The 22,702-nt window shown below is 40.4% G+C and overlaps 1 protein-coding gene and 1 pseudogene across 11 annotated transcripts in view; one reads left to right on the forward strand and one right to left on the reverse strand.

The window, feature by feature from the left end:
- SHC3 (SHC adaptor protein 3) overlaps positions 1–22,702 on the forward strand; it is a 59,597-nt gene that overhangs the window by 25,256 nt on the left and 11,639 nt on the right. For all 11 annotated transcript variants that reach the window (XM_085529013.1, XM_015849361.3, XM_085529015.1 and 8 more), the window contains 6 exons: positions 2,895–2,958; positions 6,817–6,936; positions 9,787–9,840; positions 12,187–12,238; positions 17,485–17,611; positions 18,883–19,024. In XM_085529013.1, the coding sequence (XP_085385139.1) occupies positions 2,895–2,958; positions 6,817–6,936; positions 9,787–9,840; positions 12,187–12,238; positions 17,485–17,611; positions 18,883–19,024 (559 nt within the window). The remainder of the gene's footprint in view (positions 1–2,894; positions 2,959–6,816; positions 6,937–9,786; positions 9,841–12,186; positions 12,239–17,484; positions 17,612–18,882; positions 19,025–22,702) is intronic.
- Positions 4,348–5,143, reverse strand: LOC146753906 (uncharacterized; annotated as a pseudogene).

Genomic DNA, 22,702 nt, shown 5'->3' on the forward strand with positions numbered 1-22,702 from the left:
AGTCACCCGATGTGCATCATGAGGAATAAAGGAATGCCCACTTTCTAACATGACATATGAGTTAGAGAGTTTCCTTCTCAGATTTTGGATGACAGTAGGTACCATCTTCATTGTGTCATCTTCAGAGAGTTCTGAGCTCAGCTTTCTCAATATCAAGCCCTCAGGTGTAGAAGGTGTATTTCACCTGCCCCTGCTTTCTGCTGTGTGGGCTCTGGGTGTGGGGCAGTAGTGAGGGACTGGTTTACAGGGAAACACAGAGCACAGCACCCCAGGCATGTGGCTCCACAGGGCAGGGCTGGGAACATCACTGGTTTACTTTCCATGGGCACACTTACCTTGGGGCCAGAGCTCTGGGAAGGAAAGCTGCTGGTCTCTGCTGCTTTACCAGGAAGTACAGCTCCTGGAGGTGGCTGGAGTCACCCTTATAATTCAGGCAACAGGCCATTAAGTGAGGCAGTGATAGTTGAAGTGGCTGAATGTGTCAAGGAATAATTTACATTTTCTTGTTTAGCTGTGAACAGAAGCAGACTAGAATAGAAGGGGTTCTATGCCTAATAGAGATCTTTCATTTTGATGTGTTACTTGTGAGGAAGAATGTTAACAGGTTTTTGGATTCGTTTGACTAATACATGTCATGGCAATGCAAAGCCTGAGTGAGACTAATTAATTGAGCTCTTCCCCTCCACTTGCCTTCATGAGAAAGAAAAGAGCATCTCAGAGGACTGGAAAGCTGGAGAATCTGAAGCTAAACATTCAAGGAAGCAGTTGTAGTTATAGCAGAGCGTCTTAACATTCTTTCAGATTCTGTTGGTGGCACCAAGTGGTCTGATTACACAGAGAAATTTATGCCTTTTATGTAACGTGTTGTCATGCCAGACAGTTCATTAACATCGGGCAGACATTTTAGGCAGATACATATGGTATATTTATAAAATTTCATAAATCTTATAAGATTGCATGTTTGCATAAAAATACAATGTTGGAATGTTTGTATTCTAATAGATATCTTCAAAGACTTCTTTTTTATGTCCAAGTCCTGTTTTAGATGTTAAACCAATTAGGAGTAAACAAAAATATTCTTCAGACCAATTTTTTTCATTTTATTTTTGTAAGGTTTACTGTGCCTTCCTTTGAAATGTCTGGTAAGGCTGCTTTTTGAGAGAATGCTGTAATAAATGACCTGAGGTTGGACCTGGTCTGAAGGTTATTGTGATCATGGATCAGATCCTGTCAATCTCCCTGACAACTAAACAGCTAGAGACCAGGCTGAATGGAAGAAGACCTGGAGCTCATGAAAGAAGGGAAAAGATTGGACCTATCAAACAGTTTAAGCCTCCAAGTACATCTTTCTCTCTTTTATTTTTTCTTTCTTTTTCTTTTTTTTTTCCTTTCTTTTTGTTTGTTTGTTTGTTTGTTTTTTGATTCTATTCTTAACATATGGGGGGTTGTGCAAAAGGAAAGGTTTTTGTAAGTATGCATTCAGAATCAAGGTTTTTTATGGCTCTACTTTATGTTCCCCAAAGCTGCAAACTATTTTGAGAGCTTTCCTCTTTGAAAGGTACCCAAGATTTTGGATCAAGATTATCAAGAACAAAATAATGCTCATTTGCTTATATATTATTAAATTCTCAGCAGCCTTTTTGGTATCACCTGCTGGTAACATACATTCGGCATAATTGTGAGTTTAAATTTTCAGAGGTTACTCCAGTTTGCTAATGTGAGCAGGAGCAGGGAAGTCATCCCGCCCCTGTACTCTGTACATTGGTGAGACCTCACCTCGAGTACTGTCTTCAGTTTTGGGCACCTCAATATAGAAAGGAAATTGAGGTGCTGGAGCAGGTCCAAAGAAAGGCAAAAAGGTGGGCAAAGGGCTTCGAAAATCAACCCTAAAGAAGTGCTTCCTGACATCCAATCTAAACTTACCTTGGTGCAACTTGAGACCATTTCCCCTCATCCTGTCATTTGACACCAGTGATAAGAGACTTGCTTTGCTCTCACTGTAAGCTCCTTTCAGATACTGGAAGAGAGCGATAAGGTCTCCCCTCAGCCTCCTTTTCCCCAGACTAAACAGCCCCAGTTCCCTCAGCCACTCCTCATAGGGTTGATTTTCCAAGCCCTGTTTTGTAATCAGTTGTTAAGTACTGAAAGTATATAAAAGATTTGTTGTTGCAGTACAGTTTGAAAAACGATTATTAGTACATGGTTACTCTTTTCATTCAAATTCGTTTTCAACATGATTTGCTTTCATGGGAAGAAAACTAAGGAAAAAAGTTCAGGGCACTAGTTTTGTTTGCAATAGAAAAAATAGAGTCACAAATAAATTACTTAGATATGCTGAACACATCAATTAGAATTGTGTCAAAACATACTTTATACACCGTGCAAATTACCAAGAATGTTGAAGGTTTCTGATATTATCTAATGCCAAAAAGGTGGTTTTGCTATGTCTGAAAAAGTGTGTACAGCGATAAATAATTGCTACTAACCCTTGCTTTACAGGAAAGTAAGAGTACTAAAATAAAGGTGTAAAGTAACGTAATCAAGTGCATGTATTGTGTTCTGATTCCTCATGGCTTAATACCCTTATGAGAAATGGAATAAAGTATTAAAATAAATATTCTAAAGCAATGAAAGGTCTTTTTAATAGTGTGAGAAAACACTTTTATCCTTTGCAGTTCACAAAGTGTTCTTCCTTGCATTAATGCTGGCTGTTCGCTGCCTTTTGCTTTATTCTGAATACTGACTGCGTTATTGGTGAGGAGAGCTCAGTGACTTGCTAACTGTCCTCACATGTGAGCAGAGATACTCTCTTTTCTCTTCCAGTGCATTTCAAAAGCACAGTGAAGAAAAACCCACATGTTCATTTGCCATAAACATTTTTTCTGTCTCTTCAGGGAAGCTATCAGTCGTGTTTGTGAAGCTGTGCCTGCTGCCAAAGGAGCCTTCAAGAAACGAAAGGTATTTTTCCCTTCTTGTACTGAAGTTCACTGTATTTTCTTAGTTCAACACCAAGGAGAACAGCCACAGCAGGCAGGAGACTTAGAGCAGCTTTGAGAATTGCAGATCATTAACTATTTAAAGGCAAGGAAGGAGGAGTGGCAGCGTGGCTCTCTATGTTAGAGAGTACTTTGATGTTACTGAGCTTGTGGCTGGGGATGATAAGGTGAAACCCTATGCATAAAGATTAGGGGAAAGGCTGACAAGGCAGACATCTTGGTGGGTGTTTCCTATAGGCTGCCGAACCAGGATAAAGAGACAGATGAGGTGTTCTATGAGCAGCGGGCAGAAGCTGTTTGTTCACCAGCCCTTGTCCTCATGGGGGATTTCAGCTTTTCTGATATATGCTCAGAATACAACACAGCACAGAAGAAGTAGTCTAGGAGGTTTCTGGAGTGTGTGGAAGATAATTTACTGATGCAGCTGGTGAGAGAGCCTACAAGAGGAGCTGCCCCACTAGACCTGTTGTTCACAAACAGAGAAGGTCTGGGAGGAGATGTGGAGGTCTGGGGCTGTCTCGGACAGAGTGACCAAAAAAATGGTAGAGTTCTCAGTTCCTGGGGGAGCTTGAAGGGGGAGCAGCAAAGCTGCTACTTCAGACTTCCAGAGGGTGGACTTGGAATTGTTCAGAAGATCTAGTAGGTGGAGTCCCCTGGGATTCAGTCTTAGAGAGTAAAGGGTCCCAAGACTGGTCGTTCTTCAAGAAGAAGGTCTTAAAGGCGCAGAAGCAGAGAATGAGCTGGCAGGGAAGAAGACAGGTGTGGATGAACAAGGAAATATTCTTGAGGCTCCAGGAGAAAAAGAGCATCTACTGCCTGTGGAAAGAGGGACAGGCAACTCAGAATGAATATAAAGAAATTGTTAAGATGTGTAGAGGGAAAATCAGAAAGGCAAAAGCCCACCTTGAAGTCAGCTTGGCCACTGGGGTAAAAAGGAACAAGAAACTCTTTTCCAAATGCATCAACAGTAAGAGGAGCACTAAGGACAGTCTCCACTGTTTACTGGATGAGGCTGGGAATATGACTACTGAGGATAAGGAAAAGGCAGAAGTTCTGAATGCCTTCTTTACATCTGCCTTTAAAGATCAGGCCAGTTATCCTCAGGATACTCCACTCTCTGATCTTGTAGTCTCAGTTGGGGGGCAGACAAAACCCCTGACGATTCAGGAGGAAACAGTCAGAGACCTACTGCTTCAACTGGACTGCCGCAAGTCCATGGTGCTGGACAAGATTCACCCGAGAGTGCTGAGGGAGTTGGTGAGATAGCTGAGCTGCTTTATATCATCTATCAGCTCTCCTTGTTGACTGGTGAGGTCCCAGAAGACTGCAGGCTTGCCAGTATGACTCCCATCTACAAGAAGGGATGTAAGGAAGACCCGTGGAACTATAGGCCTGTTAGCCTGTCCACTGTGCCAAGGAAGGTTATGGAACAGATTGGCTTGAGGGAGATCATGCAGTGAGTGCAGAACAGCAGGGGGGATCAGACCCAACCAGCACGGGTTAATGACAGGCAGGTCCTGCTTGACCAACCTGATCTCCTTCTATGATCTAGCAACCTGTCTGGTGGACAAGGGAAAGGCTGTTGATGTAGTTTACCTAGACTTCAGCAAAGCCTTTGACACTGTCTCCCACAGTATTCTCCTGAAGAAGCTGGCAACCCGTGGCTTGGACAGGTACATCCTTGGCTAGGTAAGGAACTGGCTGGAGGGCTGGGCCCAGAGAGTGGTGGTGAATGGAGCTCAATCCAACTGGTGACCGGTCACGAGTGGTGTTCCCCAGGGGTCGGTGCTGAGACCTGTCCTCTCCAGTATCTTTATTGATGACCTGGATGAGGGCATTGAGTGCCCCCTGAGTAAGTTTGCAGACGCCACCATGTTGGCTGGAATTGTGGATATGCCTGGTGGTATTGAGGCCCTGCAGAGGGATCTGGACAGGCTGGATTGCTTGGCTGAAGCCAATGGGATGAGGTTCAACAAGACCAAATGCCACATCCTGCACTTTGGCCACAACAACGCCAGGCAGCACTACACACTTGGGGCAGAGTGGCTGGAAGACTGTGTAGAGGAAATGGACCTGGGAGTATTGATTGATACTGGGCTGAACATGAGCCAGTGGTGTGTCAAGGTGGCCAAGTAGGCCAACGGCATCCTGGCTTGCATCAGAAACTGTGACTGGTGATATTTGGAAATTGCTTGTTTCTGGAAATCAAAAGAATGTGCCCAGCTATTTCCTGATTCAGTGCTCTTCCCTGAGCAGCATTGGCCTAGCACACTGATTACTATACTTTTGTTCTTATTCATGTAGTAGGAATTAGGATCTGCAAAGAAATGAATGGAGGAAGCCTTGGCTTGTCCCCTGCACCACCTTATGGTCTTATACATGCCCATGAGCTAAGCTGGGATTTAACACTAAGCCTCAGGGAGAGAGTCATGAATGAAATTAATTGTAGCACTTGTGTGTGTTTTTGGATGCAGAAGAACAGGCAGGTGAAGGTGAGGTATGCTTGCTTGCCACTGCCTGGCTGTGTGTGCAGTCCCAGCAGAACAGGGAGACTGCAGTTCTGCTTCTGCAATGGGGAATATTCCCAAAATAAGGCAATGGAACCACATCTTTGAAAGCATAATTGGAAACAGTCACAGAATTGAAGTTGTGATTTTCTTTTCTTCTCCAGGAAATTTATGTCACTGTCAGTTTTAGATTCTCCAGACTTAAAAAGCAAAGCAAAGCAAAGCAAAACAAAACAAAACAAAACAAAACAAAACAAAACAAAACAAAACAAAAAAATGAAGGCAAAGAGGAAAATGCCTTTTTTGAAAATGTTCTGTATGTTCTGTCATGCAAAATATAACAATCTTTGTTGCCTAGTGAGACACCTTGCTGTATGACTGTATTTAGAAGTAGTGTCACTTATCAGCTATGGAAAAGAAGTACAGATCTTAAAATAAATCTACTGGTTGAGAAGAAATTTTGCCCAGCAACAGAATATCAGCAAAGTGTTAAAGACAAGTTATCTGTTGTCAGGGTATAACTTCCAAGATTTTGCCTCTACTGGTTACCAGTTTGGCTAAGGAGGCTTTTTGAGAACAGTGGTACCATTAAGTGGGGATCCTCAGGCATTAGATGGGAAGGGTTTAAAAAAGAAATAAGAATAGCTGAAAGAGGTTGTTTTAAAAAGCTTCTGAAAACACTCTTTCTGTAACATCATAAATTAAAACCAGTGAAGCACAAATGTTGCATGCAAGTAATATGTAGTCAGTGTGTTTTTAATCAATCAAACAGAAAGGAAAAAGTTTACAATGAATTTAAGCTTTAAGGAAGAGTACAAAATTGGCCAGTCTGGTAGACACAGAGCTTACCAGCCTTGCAGGCACTGTGTCACAAATACAGTGGCAGAGGAACACTGCCTTCAGTCACAGCTCTGCTTTCATAACGACATTACCAACATGCATATGCAGCTGTGTATCTGCAGTGAGTGCATGGTTTGGTCTGCTGTTTGTGGGCAGCCTGCTTTTCTGGCTGCATCTACTCAGACAAGGCATCTGTACAAGCTGCCAGAGGTGGAAACTTTGTGAACTATGTAACTGCTCCAAGGTAACCTCTTTGGTTACACTTTGATCAGGTGTCAATACCTACGTAACCTGTTATCATTATTAGAAGCAATAGTATAAATGACATATTATCTCCAAAGGAAAACAGTTGTTCCAATGAAATGATCTTCAAAGGCTAGCAACTTTTTAGAAACCTTTATTGTTTGTGCTAACCCTATCTACAAGAAAGGCTGCCCAAGAAAACAACAAAAATGTGTTTTTCCCCCTCACAGCCACCGAGCAAAGTTCTGTCCAACATTTTGGGAAAGAGCAATCTTCAGTTTGCAGGAATGAGCATAATGCTGAATATTTCTACCGCAAGCTTAAATCTTATGACTCCCGATATGAAACAGGTGAGTATAAGTACCATATTAATTTGTGAGATTTTTGGCAAACAGCCTAGTGTGCAGTTATTTGTAGTCTACCAAAGTACTGGTTCAAGGTGTTATTCCTCAACGTTGTTAAAAAAATAAATGGAAATATAAATAATATTAGGAGTCATAGTTTGCTGGAATATTCATCACGGATTTGATTTTCTTGTTACCATTCTTGAAGTTTTGCTCTTGAGACCTGTAATTTGAAATGGCATTCACTGGCTGTAGGAGTTCTTGTTAGGCCCAATTACAAGCATTCAAAGTGTTCAGAGGGATGCATCTGAAATAGGTGACTAAGGGATGGAATGTGCAACCCTAATTTTGTTTTCATTCTTCCCATTTAGAGCCTTAAAGGGCAATCTGTTTCTAAAGTGCTGCTAAAAATATAGCCAAGGGGATTTTGCAGTGCAGTGAAATGCCCAGATACATCCAGAGGGAAAAAAAAAGAATGTTTCTGCTGTTCTGCTGTTCTTAGGAGCCTCAAGACTATGGAAGAAAATGAATATGTACACTGTGTGTTAAAAAAAAACCACCCTGCTTTTATTATTATATTTTCAGTGATTATATTTTCTTGTCCTCCTTTTCAAAGGCATTGTAATCTTCTACAGTGAGCACTGATGGCTGCTTGCAGTATTTTGGAGCCTTATTATGCAGTAGACAAAGTAATGTTTCCATGAGGATAGTTGCCCACAGTCAGAAGCATAGGAACTTGATTTATTTATATATTCATCTATTTATAATATATTACGTCTATCAAAAAAAGGGCCCTGAAAGTGGCTTTGTTTTCAGCTGGCATCAGAGTAGAAATGCAATTAAATGTTATGTTCCTGAAAAACATCCTCCCCCAGATGCTTCAGTTTTTCTCTGTGAGTGATGAAGTGATAACCAGTAAGCTGAAAAACAAAACAAAACAAAAAAATAGTTGACAAAACTGTATATGTTTCTCCCACATCATTCTTGTCCTGGATGTTCCCAGCCTGGGAAACATCTGGTTTCTCAAAGATCCCATTTGGCTATTGTGTCATTTTTGTGCCAAGCATTTGATTTGAAAATAAGCATGGCACAGCAGCCCTGCCCTTGGAGGCTTCACCCAGGAATATGGCTGCAGATATCTGTAATAGCCTATTTTTCCCAGAGGAACTCAAATGAAAGAAAAAATTATGTTGCAGGCTCTTGGGTGGCAAGCAAGCAGTGGATTATGTCCCTGCACAAGAATGTTGTGACCATATTAAGCAGAGGCATATGGAACCTTTTTGTTTTCTTTTGCTTCATTTTATTTGTTTAAAGTGCAGATTTGGATAGGCTGAGGTCTTTCCAAACAATGTGCCAAGAGGAGCAAATTACTTCATTTAAATTTGGGCAAGATACCAACTGTTTGACACTTGTTTCAATATTTTGCTATTGGGGAAGAAAAGCCCTGACTCAAACTAAATGAAAATGTTTAGCTATGGAATTTAGGGGGAAAAAAAAAAAAAAGGACGTAGACACTTCTACATTTCCATTTCCTTAAAATTCAAAAAATATTTTTGAGGCAGTCTTAATTTTTCTTTTTTATGATGTAGAATGAGTTGTTTGCACAATGCTAAAGGCACAGAAAATATCTATTCGTTCATTTTCATTGTTGAGATTATTTCCTTTTTATGGAAAAAAAAAGATATGGAAATCCTCACCGTTGAGTACAGACTGGTGGTTCTGCACTGAAAACTTAAAAATTAAGTACATATTCTGAGGCTGCTGTGGAAAAGGAGAAGTGTTAAAAAGGTAATACTCTTTATATGAAATAAGCACTGAGTTCTGTGTTGATTCTATCTGACTTGGTGAAGTTTTCTTTTTAAGGAAGGATGGTTGCTAGTTCAGGTCTTTAAAATTCAGGATGAATAAAGATATCACAGAATGTTTTTTATTGATTCTTTCTTCCTCTCCCACACCCCCCCAAAAACAAAAACAAAACCACAACAAAACAAACAAAAAAACTGTTTTCTTAAGTTTATGGTTCCCTCTCCAAGCAAAGGATCCGAATGTCTGAGGCACTGAGTAAGAGGCCTGTCCTAAAACAGATGAATACTTTGGTATGGATTCTATGAATAAAATGATCAAGATAAATTTTCTCTCAAATGACCTTTTCTTTCTTGGTTCTTAAATGATTTTATTATTAAAAGATGAAAGTTAAATCTCAGGATAGCAATGCAGAGGAGCTGTTATCCTACAATTAGAGGTTCACTACAATTAATCTCTTCAGTGATAAATATCTTATTAGTTCAAATTGTACATAAGTAAATTGAATTTAGTTATTTCAAAGCCCTTGATTATGCCTGAAATTTTGACCATGATGCTAGACTGCAGCTAGATTGAAAATCCTATTTGCATGTGGCAAACAATTATATTTGCAACATAAAACAATACAGAGCTATTGAAATGAATGTTAGAAACTTGAGCTAATATGCAGGTTGGCATGATGTCATTGATTTCACCAGCATGGCATCAGCAGGAAAGTATTCTGATGAAAAGGACACTTTGCTCCATTCATCACTATCTGTGATAAAGAAAGTGAAGGAAAAAATCTTATGCAGACTCTGTATGACAAATCTGGATTTACTGGAGTTCTAAGAATATTTGACAGTTTTGCTGTGTCCTGCCAGGTTCCAAAGAACATCAGAATGAATACATTCATCCTTGAGTTTGTTTACATTCTTGTGTTACACATGTACCCCTTTGTAGATATAACACAGTTTATTTTAATCTTGGTTTCAGATTTTCACCCCCCAAAAGGGATAAACTGTAAAAAGATCTTACTGACTTGCACTTTATTCTTTTGATCTTTTGATACAGATCATAGCAAATCACCACATGCAATCTATCTCTTTTGCATCTGGAGGTGATCCGGTAAGCATTTATTTAAGCTTTCTCCCACATAGATATTGAGCAGGATAGGCAAATGGGTATTGTGTGAATTTTCATCCTGAACATTCTTTATTTTGTCTTCTTTGCAGTAATATACATGTATATATATGTGTGTGTGTTTATATGTATATGTGCAGTGTATATGTTTTTTTTATTTCTTGTCTTGAAGAACACAGTGAAGAGTGTGTGAAGTACTGCCTTCAGGAATAGTCATTACACAAAGTTTGAAGACTGGCTTTCAGGAAAGCTAGATATTTCTTTGTAATTTTGCAAAGTTTTCAGATACACCTATGCATTTGATTCATTTTAGAAGGGCAAACTCTCATTGTGCTTTATCCTATCTTTATGAGTGGCCCATCCAAAGGGATATTAAATGTGTTCTGAAAGTATTTCTCATTTACAAAGAAGTGTAAGAACTGTAAAACAGGACAGTGCTTTTATCATAACCTTAGGCATATGAGAGCTTAGACTAATTGTATAAATCTACATTTTCCTTTGTCATATTATCATACACAATTTATCTGTCATAGTGTACAGGTAAGGTGACTTACAGCCTGCTTTGTAGATTATTTCTCTCAGTTACACTCCATTAAGTTGAAGACTGGTTGTATTTCCTCTGTTCATTTCACTACCCTTGGTAAACATAAGGGCAAACTTCAATCTTTGAATAGCTCTGCTGAATTCAGTTAAGTTCAAGAAGGGAAAAGGACACCATATCATAATAATCTGGGGAATAAAAAATGGATTAACAGCAACTTTCAAATACAACAGATTGCAATGGATGCTGTAAATTAACTATTACTGAAGTGGGCAGAGGGGTGACTAACGTAGATCCCTGGCTCTGTAAAACATTTTTCATCCATAGTTGTTTCAGATGTCTGTTTCTGGGCTGCTAGACAAGACATTTGGCTTTGATGCTGCCTGTTGACATTTTGGAGGCCCTGAGGAGAGCAATTTATCAGTTTCTGCCCAGCTGATGATTCTGGAAGCATACCCTTTTGATGAGAACCTTATAATTTATTCACTCACCTCTTGTCCTTACTGCTTCATCATAGCTTGTGTATGAAGAGGCTTTAGAAGAAATAAAAAGTAGGTGGCTCCAGTCTTTCATACCCCCACTCAGAAATAATATGAGGTAAATCTAAGATTTACTCAGGCATAAATATATCTATTAACTGTCTGTACTAGGGAGCAAAATGACTTGTGGTCTGCTTTAAGACCCCAAAACCAAACAGCACAGTGCAATTTGCATCTGCAGATCTACTCTCTTCCCTCCTAATGGTCTCCTGGGATTGAAGCCCATTACCACTGTGCCTGTCTTTCAGTAGTTCATTAAGTGATACAACTGTCCATCTGTCAACAAAATTATGAATGTACTTCATCATTTCCCCTGTCCTCTCCTTAGGAAGGAAACTGTATATACAGGTAGCAGTGATTTAGTAGGGGTGTATATGTGCTTGTTCCAGAGAGAGGTAAGTTACAGAAATCATTCATTTAATTGTATATTGATGTTTGTTATGACATTAGATCCTGGTCTAATAGTCAATAGTATTGGATCAGTATATATCCTATATATGTTTCAATTAGTTTTAAATATACATCACTAGCCAGGCATGTTAGAAAGTGCTGGATTTAACCAAAGTTTCCTGATTGCATCAAGGATACCTGGCATTTTCCAGATGTGCCAGCAGACCTCACATTTCCTGGGAGCACTATCCTTTCTCCTTCATCTGCATGGAGATATACTATGTGTGAAGGTGACAGAAGAGCAGAAAATATATCCCAAATGAGGACATGAACCCACTCTTGTCAGAAAAACCACCTGGCACGTGGGAATGGGAATGTATAAGAACTGCCCATGGGCAGAAGAAGAGTGGCCTGGGAGATTGCTTGTGACAGCCTAGCCATGGTTGATCACTTCTGTGCTATATGTATTTGTAGCCAGTAATTTAAATACACCCACTTATTACCCATGTATGAACTACACTGCTAAATATTTTTGAGGAGCAGGGCCATCAGTCCTACTCTTTCTGTCACAGACCCAGTTGCATATTTGTATTCTGAAACAAACTCTCTGGGTACTTGGAAGATGAGGACTTGAAATTTTACACCCTCTAAATTAGGCATTACCCACATCCTTCTAGACTTGTTCAATTGATTTTCAAGGACCTTGGAAGAGATTTTTAAAACTGTAGAGCAAAATATGTTGAATTGAGCCCATACTCACAGAAATATGTACTCTACGCCGCGATAATTTAATTTAATCTGTGCAATTTTTTTTTTTTTACATTCAATGTAGATAACTTTTTTTTTTTTTTTTTTTTCCAGGATACAACTGACTATGTTGCTTATGTAGCTAAGGATCCTGTTAATCGGAGAGGTAAGTTAGAAATGTCTGTTTGGCATCTGTTGTCCCTTGAGAAAAATGGGCTTTCTTTTTGTTCCCAGAAAAAAAATAAATGTAGCCCAATAAAACATTGCCTTGGACAGAGTAATGAAACAATTATGTAGCAATAAAACAGCCATATGCAAGTTGGTTCTGAAACCTGGAACAGGCCTTCTCTGTAGTTCATCTCCGAATTTCACTTGGATTCTCTTTGTCTTTTAAATCAAAAGCCTGTCTGCATGAGCTTCTAGTCAACAGTTAATTCATACCTAGCTTCAGTCGAGGTGCAATCCTCTGATTAACTCTTTGTGATTAAGAAGTGGAATCTGTCAGAACTCAGCACATGACAAATTCTTCCTGATAGAATCCGGTATTTTTAACAAGTATGAGCTTTTGAACCAGGTTGCTGGAGGCTGTAAATCTTTCTCTGGGAAGTTTTATTAATACAGATTCCTGATTCTATTTCTTTGTCAGTGAAAAGTCAGGAATAGGGAACCAGTTGCTGATTGCGTTCAAAGACTGAGATCTGGTGCAGTCTCAAAAATAATAGCAAATTATAAAAAGTGAGAATTACAGTGTGTAAGAATAGATACATAAAACATTCCTGCTTGTAATGCAGAAAGCATCACTAGGCCTTAATGCTGAATGCAGAATATTGTATAATGCACCTGAGAATCTATTTATTATCATAGATTAATAGAGGAAAAAGACTAGCTGCAAAACATGTCTTAAGATTTTCAACAGGAGTTCTGAAGAATTTAGATACTTTTACTCCAGCCCTGGAAATCCAGAGCTGCTACCATCAGCACAACTAATTCAATATCATCTGTATTTTGTGGCCCTTAGTTATCTTAGATATTTAAGCAATCTGATGTGTCCTTGTTCAGAAATGTCCAGATTTTGACAGCATTAACTCAATACATCTGCTAAAAACATAAATATGCTAAATATTAATGAAGAATACAGAAATCTGGGAGTGATTAATGAAGAATACAGAGATCTGGAGTGGGAGGTAGGGAGATGATAGTTTCTCGTCGTGCTTGTTTTAATCTGATGTACCTCCCACTTGCAAGGCTCAGGCATCAGACTGGAGGCTATATGATGCAGAGCAGGACCCCACCCTCCCTCCTTTAGCAGTACTGTTCTGCTGAAACTGGTTCAAGAGATCTCAGAGGCAGTGCAATGGATTACCTAGTTATTTCCCACCCTGCAGACATATACATGCACTTTAGGGCCTGGAGAGGCCCTGCAGTTCTGTTTTCCTCTGTGAATGGATTTTATATAAAAACTGTTTCATAGACTATGGACCTTGTATCTAACTTGAATGCACTTAGCCTTATCTTCATGTCATGGTTGCGTTATGCTAGTCTATTCTAGATTGAGAAACAATAAAAGTACCTGATATTGTTTCCTTGTGATGTGTTTATATGAAGTCACTTAACAGTTTTTAGGAAAATCTGTCAGAATGGATTCTGTAGATCTCCAGCTACAGTTCATGTCCTTCATCCTTCAAATCATTTGTTCCTCCTTTTCTGCTTTATATTAAAAATGGAGATTACATCTGTTATTTTTCAGAGTAGTCTAGTCTATCTCAGCAGTCTGTAATAGAGCCCTTTCAAATTAGCACTTTATGCTGCCAATTAGCACTGTTGTCTTGGGTGAAGTACTCTCATGCAGTGATCTTGACTTCAGTGATGTCAATGACTGTCACTCATGCAGTTCTTGATCTTGAGTTCTTGTTCGGTTGTGGGCACCTCAGTACAGAAAGGACATTGAGGTGCTGGAACAGGTCCAAAAAAGGGCAACAAGGCTTATAAAGGGCTTGGAGAATATGCCCAATGAGGAGCAACTGAAGGAACTGGGGCTGTTTGGTCTGGGGAAGAGAAGGCTGAGGGGAGACCTTATTGCTCTCTTCTAGGAGGACTTGATGATCTCTAAGGTCTTTTCCAACCTGAACAATCCTATGATTCTATGATCTTTAACTCTTTTGAGTTTCAGCTTTCCAAAAGATGTTTCCCCAACAGTATATATACATTAGAAGCTTGTAGATCAGTGACTTCACATGTGCTTAGTACTGAAATACATTTTTTAGACATACAGTTTAGCAAGGGATCCAGGTTGCTGTCTTTCACGATCACTGGACAGCCTTTGAGTTGTCTGCAAGTCACTTCAGAAAAGAGTTTGAATTTACTTCTGTATCTCAAAATTGTTATTGCTACTCTTACTGACACGAGGTCTAGTGCAGTGCCACAGCTTGCACATGCATTAAACTAATTTCCTCCCAAGGCTGGAAAAGCTTTTTTCTTGTTTCATATTCTGCATCTGGCTATCTAAAGTCTATTTGTCTTCCATTGTAACATACACAAGAAATCATCTCCGTATGAGCCAAACCATCTCATTCTTTTACAAAGAAGCACATCTCCCTACCATTCCATCCATGTGTCCAAGGAAACGTGTTACTCACTGTGTCACCCACTGAAACTACTTAATGTCTCATGCTTTATTTCAGTTCCAGGCGGGTTTAGCAGTGAGCAGTGTAGCCTCTTATGCCCTCACTACTTACAGAGTGCAAAAATTATAGCTTTCTTTGACCTTATTACTCCGGGTCCACTTTCAAGGAGATATGTCTGCAGTTTATCTGGGGCTGATTGTTCTCCAATCACTAACACTGTTGCAGAGACTGTAAACAGCAAATATTCTGTTGCTAGCTTTGTCAGACTCTGTATTTGAGTACATAGAGGCTCCTGGTTTTGGCTGACAAATCCACTTTCAACATGAAATCAGGGCCATTTTCCTCAAATTAGATATTGCTTTAATCTGCTGGTAGACATAGCAAATGCCGTAAGGTGAGAAGACAGCATCTCTAGATCTGTTTAGCAGGGCAGCATTCACGATAAGCTCAGAATGTGCTGCAACAGCTCTAGCAATTACCCACATGACTGCAGATTTATTTACTCTTTAGTCTGATCTTCTATGAAGTTTGTCAAATAGACCATCAGTGGGAAGACACTGTTAGACTTTCTGAATATCCCCGCATTGCTTTAACTAGATTTATATTGCATAAATGTCACAATCAGTCTGCATTTGTAGGACACTGATATTCAAAGCTCTTGATTCCACTGAGCTACGAAGTGGGCATACACTGAAGTGCAGTTTTTCAAGTAAATAATTTATTTTCAAATTACTAAAGTAACCAGGGTAGGACACCCTGTGGTACTATGGAGTGCTTGGAACAGAGCCAGAGTCTCAAATCCAATCCAGACTGGAGCCAGTAGACCATCTTTCTGTCCAGCACTGAGTATAGAAGATTAATTTGCCTGGGATTTTCATAATGTTAGAGAGGTGTTGCTTGTTTAGATCTTTTGCTTCCAACTCTTCTACATTCCTACTCTGTTAAGTGAAATCTTTGTGAGTTCACTCATTTATGTTGCCACATAAAGTTATACCTCTGAGACATTCTCTTATCTGAGACTAGGACTGATTTAGCTGCTTAATCAGCTGATAGATATTTCTTTATCTCCCACGGAAACAAAGTTTCTGTTGCTAACCAACAGTTTGACCAGGTACCAGCAATGTGCCCTTGCTGACAAGAAAGCCAATGGTATCCCATGGTGCATCCCTCCCTCATCCAGCAGACTTGTGATTTTATACCAGAAGCTAAGCATTTTGGCCAGACATGAGGTTCTCTTGGTGAATCTATGCTGACTTCTCCTTCTTGCGCTTAAAAATGTTTTCCATAATTAACATCATCTTCTCAGGGACCAAAGGGAGGCTGACTGGCCCTTAGTTCTCTGAGTCATCCTTCTCATCCTTCTTTAAGATATGAGCGATTGCTTCCCTGCAGTCTTTGGACACTCCTCCCAGTTGCTGCAACTGAGCAAAAATTATTAGATATTGTTAAGAGTAGCCTTGCTATCTTTGTATTGCTCTTGATGTACCTGGCCAGATTCAGTTCTTTCTGGGCTTTAGCTTAATTTCTGGCTGCTTGGACAATGTCTCTGTCATCTTTCTGTGTTACCTGTTCTTGTTTCTATCCTCTGTAGGCTCTCTTTTTGTGTTTGAATTTGGCTAGGAACTCCTTGTTCATTCATGCAGGCCTCCTAGCATTTTGCCTGATTTCTTTGCTGGGATGCATAGCTCTTGGATAGACAGGAGATAATTGGATATTAGTCAGCTTTCTTGGTCCCCTCTTCCCTCAAGGTCTGTATATCACAGTACTTAACCAAGCAGATCCTTGTAAAGGCCATGTCTGCTCATCTTGTCTCGGGTACTGACCTTGCCATGTGCTCTCCTGAATTTCATGGTCACTGCAGCCAGGGCTGCCTTTGAGCTTCACATTCCCCACAGGCTTCTCCCTATTGACAAGAGTGAGGTCAAGCATAGCACATCTTCTCTTTGGTTCCTTTGTCACTTGGAGAATGAACCTTGCTTATGCCCTGATGTGATGTCCTTCCAAAAGATATCAGAGTTGTTGAAGTCCCCCATGAAGACAATGTTGTGTGAATGAGATGTTAACTGTCTGTTAGAAGAGGGCTTCATTTTCCTGGTCAAGCGGCCTGTAGCAGGCCCCCAGAATAAGGTCAGCAACCCTTTCTTCCTTTTAATCGTTACCCATGCACTCTCAGTCAGCTTTTTTTTCATTCCTGGACAGAACACTACATGCTCCAACTTGTCATTGGCATAGAGTGTGACACCTCCATCTCATCTCCCCTGCGTGTCCTTCTTAAAAAGCCTTTATTTTTCTATTCCAACACTGTAGTCATGGGAGTCTGGAATAAAACTAAAGTGAGATAACATTAATGAAAACAAAGAAAGTATGGAATGGTTAAGTAGTTAGTGTTGTAATAATTGGTATTGGTAATAGTTGCTGTTGTTACTATTTACTAAAGTCTTCATAAGCTCAACTTAAGCCTCAGAATTTTCTTGCAGCCTGTTATATTCAGGTAATTATGGGTGAGTTTTATGAGGGTTACAGTCTTCATGGTCCTGTTAACATTGTGGAACTGATTTGTGCTCTCACCTACTACAGATATAAGCCATAGCAATTTTATTTAACCTCTGAATATTCAATTGTTTGAAGTTCACTGTGCTTGGTTTAGGGTTTGTTGAAATATGCATACTATGAATAGGGCAACTGTGCTGGATACGTAGGTGCTTTGTCACAGGTCAGTGAATCCCTGCTGTGCTGTGTGCACTCTAACATAAGTAACAATTTCTACATGTTAATCTTTTTCATGTAGCATGTCATATACTGGAATGCTGTGATGGCCTTGCCCAGGATATCATCAGCACCATAGGGCAAGCATTTGAGCTTCGATTTAAGCAGTACTTGCAGTGCCCCTCTAAGATACCTACTTTCCATGATAGGTGAGTATGATTAAAGAATACTGCTGAGAATCTACTTTAACTTTATATTTATTTATTATAATGTGCTGTAGACAAAATTGCTGAAGAGGAACAAGGTTTACATACATTCAGAAAGAGATTTCTGCTAACCTGGCAAATCAGAGCTTGCCTAATGAATATGAAAGGAACACAGCCATTTTAAAAGAATGGGCTAAATCTGGATTCCATAGTGGAATTATTAAAATGATCATGTGTTTTCTGTTGTTGTTTATATGCAGAACTGAATTGCTAAAAATGGGTGTAATTTGTGACTTTCCTTATTATTTTTACTGTCATAGTCACTCTGTCAATTTAGATGAAGTGAACTAGAGTTGCTGGCCTTCCACTATGACTAGTGATGTAAACAAATGTTAAAATCCAACTAAAATCACAGATCCAGTCTCTTGATTTCATGAAGTTATTCCAGGAATTCTGGAATATCTTTGAAGATTTACTGGTGCTGGAGTAGGTAAAATTAAAGACAATGATTTAGAGCTTAGTCAATCAATGAAGGAATAATATGACAAGGGACATTGTGAAATTAAATGAAATATTTTGCTAATGCCGTTTTTACTGTTTGTTGAAGGTAAGCAAAAAAATCCTTGACTCAGAATAAGGAATTTCACCCACTGCAAAGGGAGTTTTCAAAAAATTAGAGCAAATTTGTCTAAGAGTAGGTCTGATGCACAATATATCATTCCTTCCTGACTTATAATGTTATATGAGTTTTCTAAATAAGATGCTTGGAGAATATGCCCTGTGAGGAGAGACGGAAGGAACTGGGGTTGTTCAGTCTGAGGAAGAGGAGGCTGAGGGGAGACCTTATTGCTCTCTTCCAATATCTGAAAGATGCTTACAGAAAGAGTGGGGCTGGTGTCTTCTCACTGGTAACAGGTGACAGGACAAGGGGAGGTTTAGGCTGGATATCAGGGAAAACTTATTTACAGAAAGGGTTGTTAAGCACTGGAATAGGCTCCCCAGGAAGGTGGTTCAATCACCATCCCTGGATATGTTTTAAAACCTCTTGGATTTGGTGCACAGGAAATTGATTTAGCAGAGGCTTGTTAGTTAGAGTAGTATGGTTGGGTCATGGTTGGACTCAATGATCTTTAAGGCCTTTTCCAACCTGAATGATTCCATGATTCTACAGTTCTATGCAGAAGTGATTCCCTGACAAGCAGTTTTAACATGCTGCAAGTATCTGTTAGTGCTTTGAAAATGAAGGATAAAATGAAGCACTTGTTTTCTTACAGGATGCAGAGTTTTGATGAGGAAGAGAGTGTGGCAGCAGAACATCCCTATTATAATAAAATCCCAAATAAAATGCCCCCTCCTGGTGGCTTCATTGATTCCAGACTAAAAGCAAGGATTCTCACTGCTGCAGACCCACCTCAGGTCAGTGCAATTGCATCTCTGCCTTCCCACAGATGGATCTGAAAAAATGTCTTTTAAGGTGGATATATCAGGAACAGAAATGTGTGGCTAGTTTAATTTAGAATAATCAGTAAAGATCTAGGAGACAACAGATGAGGCATTTTGAGTGCAAAGGGTAGTGAATTTTTCATAGTGTTAAAAAATTATGTAGGTTCAAGGAAGATAAATCCATTGAGGAGTACTGTATTTGTAAACACTGTATCTGTTGCAGAGTATGAAATGAGGGCATACTAACTGGAAAAATAATGTTACAAAGCCTTTTGAACAGTCTAGCATAGTCATTGCTAACAGTTCATTATGTTAATAACTCAGTAGCAATTAGTATTCAGGCAGATTCACAGGTAGATCTTTCATCTCACATTGAAATGAAGTCAGCTCAGATATTTCTGCCAGCATTATGGTTGGAAATTTAACTGCAGTACCTACACAGCCATGTAAGAGTTTTAGATCCAGCCCAATTCTACTGAAATCTCTTAAGGGCCCTGTCTTCAGAAAACATTCTCCTACCAGTACCTGAGTGAGTCCTCCAGTAACAATGTGAGTCTTTCAGCCTTGGAGAGCGCGTAGGGTGTCCATTTATTCCACATGTGGTTTGTTTTCCCATATGCCACAGAGCTATCTAGATCGATCTATGTCCATAATGGGGTTTGGGGGGAGTCAGTAGGCCCGTGGGTCCCCGGCCCCCAACAAATGAGAAGGGAAAAGGGAAGAGGGTAAGGAGACAGGAGCTGGGCTTGAGGGAACAAGCACAGCAGTGGCAACGATCTAAGGAGGAAAATTTATTTCACTAACTATGATATCAGAATGCAAGATAACACAATATAATACAATCTAATTGAAACTGAGGCTAATAAATCAAGAAAAATAAGAAAGAGAGAGAGGTTTTCCAGAGACCAAGAAGCCTACTTTGAAATTTAAGGTGCCACAGCTTGGAAGCACACCCACACCCACTGCCAGGCACTGAGAGAGAGTGAACATCACTTCTGTGACATATTTTCCTCTCTGACAGTGAGGTCCTCTGGGACGTGTAGTTCTTCTCTTTGCACCAGATGATGTCATGATGTGAAACACCAGTAGCATAAATTACAAAACCATGACATTCCATCCCTTATTCTACTTCACCACATCATGCTTACAAAACATATATATATATACACAAATAAACAATAATTAAAATGCATTACACACACAGGTCTATATACATATAAATACATAGAATTACTGACTGCACTCCCCCAACTTCAGATTCCCTTGTGGTACACACTGAACATCACCATCTTTCTGCAGCACCCACCAAGTGCACCCAGGTCCCTGGGTGAAAACAGTTCCACAGAGAGATTTGCCCTTCCCAGTGGCTGGAAGGACCCAAACTGCTTTTCCCAACATGTTCATTACATGTACTACAGGGACCTTATCTCCTTCTACAGTCTGTAGGGGGCTGGATTGGCTAGGACCATCATAATTGACAGATCCTCTAATATTGACCAACCAGGTGGTTTCTGCCAAATGCGTTTCCCAGTGCTTAAATGTTCCACCACCCATTGCTTTCAACATAGTTTTCAACAACCCATTGTATTGTTCAATTTTAACAGAAGCAGGTACATGATAGGGCATATGATAAATCCACTCAATGCCATGATCTTTGGCTCAAGTATTTATACGGGAATTTTTGAAATGTGTCCCATAAACTGACTCAGTTCTTTCTGGGGTGCCATGTTGCCACAGGACTTGTTTCTCAAGACCCAGTATGGTGTTTCAGGTGGTAGCATGGGGTACTGCATATGTTTCAAGCCACCCAGTAGTTGCCTCCACCATGGTAAGCACATAATGCTTACCATTGCAAGATCATGGCAAGGTGATATAATCAACCTGCCACACCTCCCCATATTTATACTTTTGCCATCACCCTTCCCCTCAGAGAGGTTTAATCCACTTGGCTTGTTTAATTATGGCACATGTTTCACAGTCATGAATAACATGTGCAATAGCATCCATAGTTAAGCAGTAAGCACACTTACATGTCATGTCTCTTTCTTGATGATCGGAGGTCTCATGGGCCTATCAAGCTAGAAATAATTCACCCTTGTTCTGCCAGTCCAAGTCTATTTAAGTCACCTTAATTCTGGCAGCTCAATCTACCTGTTGGTTATTTTGCTATTCTTCAGTAGCCTGACTCTTGGGCACATGAGCATCTACATGATGCACCTTTATAACCATATCTTTTGTTTGGGCAGCAATGTCTTTCCACAGTTCAGCAGCCCAAATAGATTTACCTCTCCACTGCCAGTTATTTTGTTCCTACTGCTGTAACCACCCCCATAAGGCATTTGCCACCATCCATGAGTCAGTATAAAGCACTGGCCACCTCTCCCATTCAGGAACATGTAAGACCAGCTGGACAGCCTTTACCTCTGCAAACTGACTTGATTCTCCTTTACCTTCAATGGCCTCTGCAACCTGTCATGTGTGGCTCCACACAGCAGTTTTCCATCTACAATGCTTCCCCACAGTATGACATGATCCGTCAGTGAACAGGGCATATTTCTTTTCATTTTCTGGTAGCTCATTGTATGGTGGGGTCTCTTTAGCACATGACACCTCTTCTCCTGGTGATGTTCCAAACTTTTTACCTTCAGGCCAATCCATGATCACCTCTAGGATTCCTGGATGACTGAGGTTCCCCATCTGAACTCGCTGCATAATCAGAGCAATCCACTTGCTCCAGGTGGCATCAGTAGCGTGGTTGTTGGAGGGAACCTTTCCTCTGAACATCCAGTTCAGCACTGGCAGTTGAGGTGCCAGAAAGAGCTGAGTTTCAGTACCGACTACTTTGGAAGCAGCCTGAACCCCCTCATATGTGGCTAAGATCTCCTTCTCAGTTGGAGTGCAGCACTCTTCAGACCCTCTGTACGCTTGACTGCAAAATACCAAGGGGTTGGCCTTGGGTCTCTCTCTTGGTGCTCTTTGCCACAAACTGCAGGTGGGACCTTTCTCTCCAGCAGCAGTGTAGAGGATGTGCTTTACATCCTGTCCTGTCCGTACTGGCCACAGGGCCACGGCACGGGCTACCTCCTGTTTAATCTGTTCAAAAGCCTGCTGCTGCTCAGGGCCCCATGTAAAATCATTCTTCTTCCATGTCACTTGATAAAGGAGGCTTACAATGAGGCTGTAGTTTGGATGTGCATCCTCCAAAAGCCCACTACGCCCGGAAAAGACCTTGTCTCTTTCTTGCTATTGGGTGGAGACATAGCAGTGATTTTGTCGATCACATCTGTTGGGATTTGACAACGCCCATCTTGCCACTTTATGCCTAGGAACTGAATCTGTTGTGCAGGTGCTTTTACTTTGCTTTGCTTTATAGCAAAACCAGCTTGCAGAAGAATCTGGATTATTTGCTCTCCATTTGTGAAAACTTCTGCTGCTGTATCACCCCACACAACAATGTCATCAATGTATTGCAGGTGTTCAGGGGCACCACCCAGTTCCAAGACAGTTTGGACCAACCCATGGCAAATGGTTGGGCTGTGTTTCCATGTGTACTGAATGCCCTTCCAGGTGAAAGCAAACTCTGGACTACATTCTGTGGCCAAAGGAATGAAGAAGGCATTAGCAATGTCAGTGGTGGCATACCATTTGGCT

This window comes from Coturnix japonica, chromosome Z, assembly GCF_054131305.1.
Source record: "Coturnix japonica strain WE chromosome Z, WE-NBRP24, whole genome shotgun sequence".
In the NCBI taxonomy this organism is placed as follows: Eukaryota; Metazoa; Chordata; class Aves; order Galliformes; family Phasianidae; genus Coturnix; species Coturnix japonica.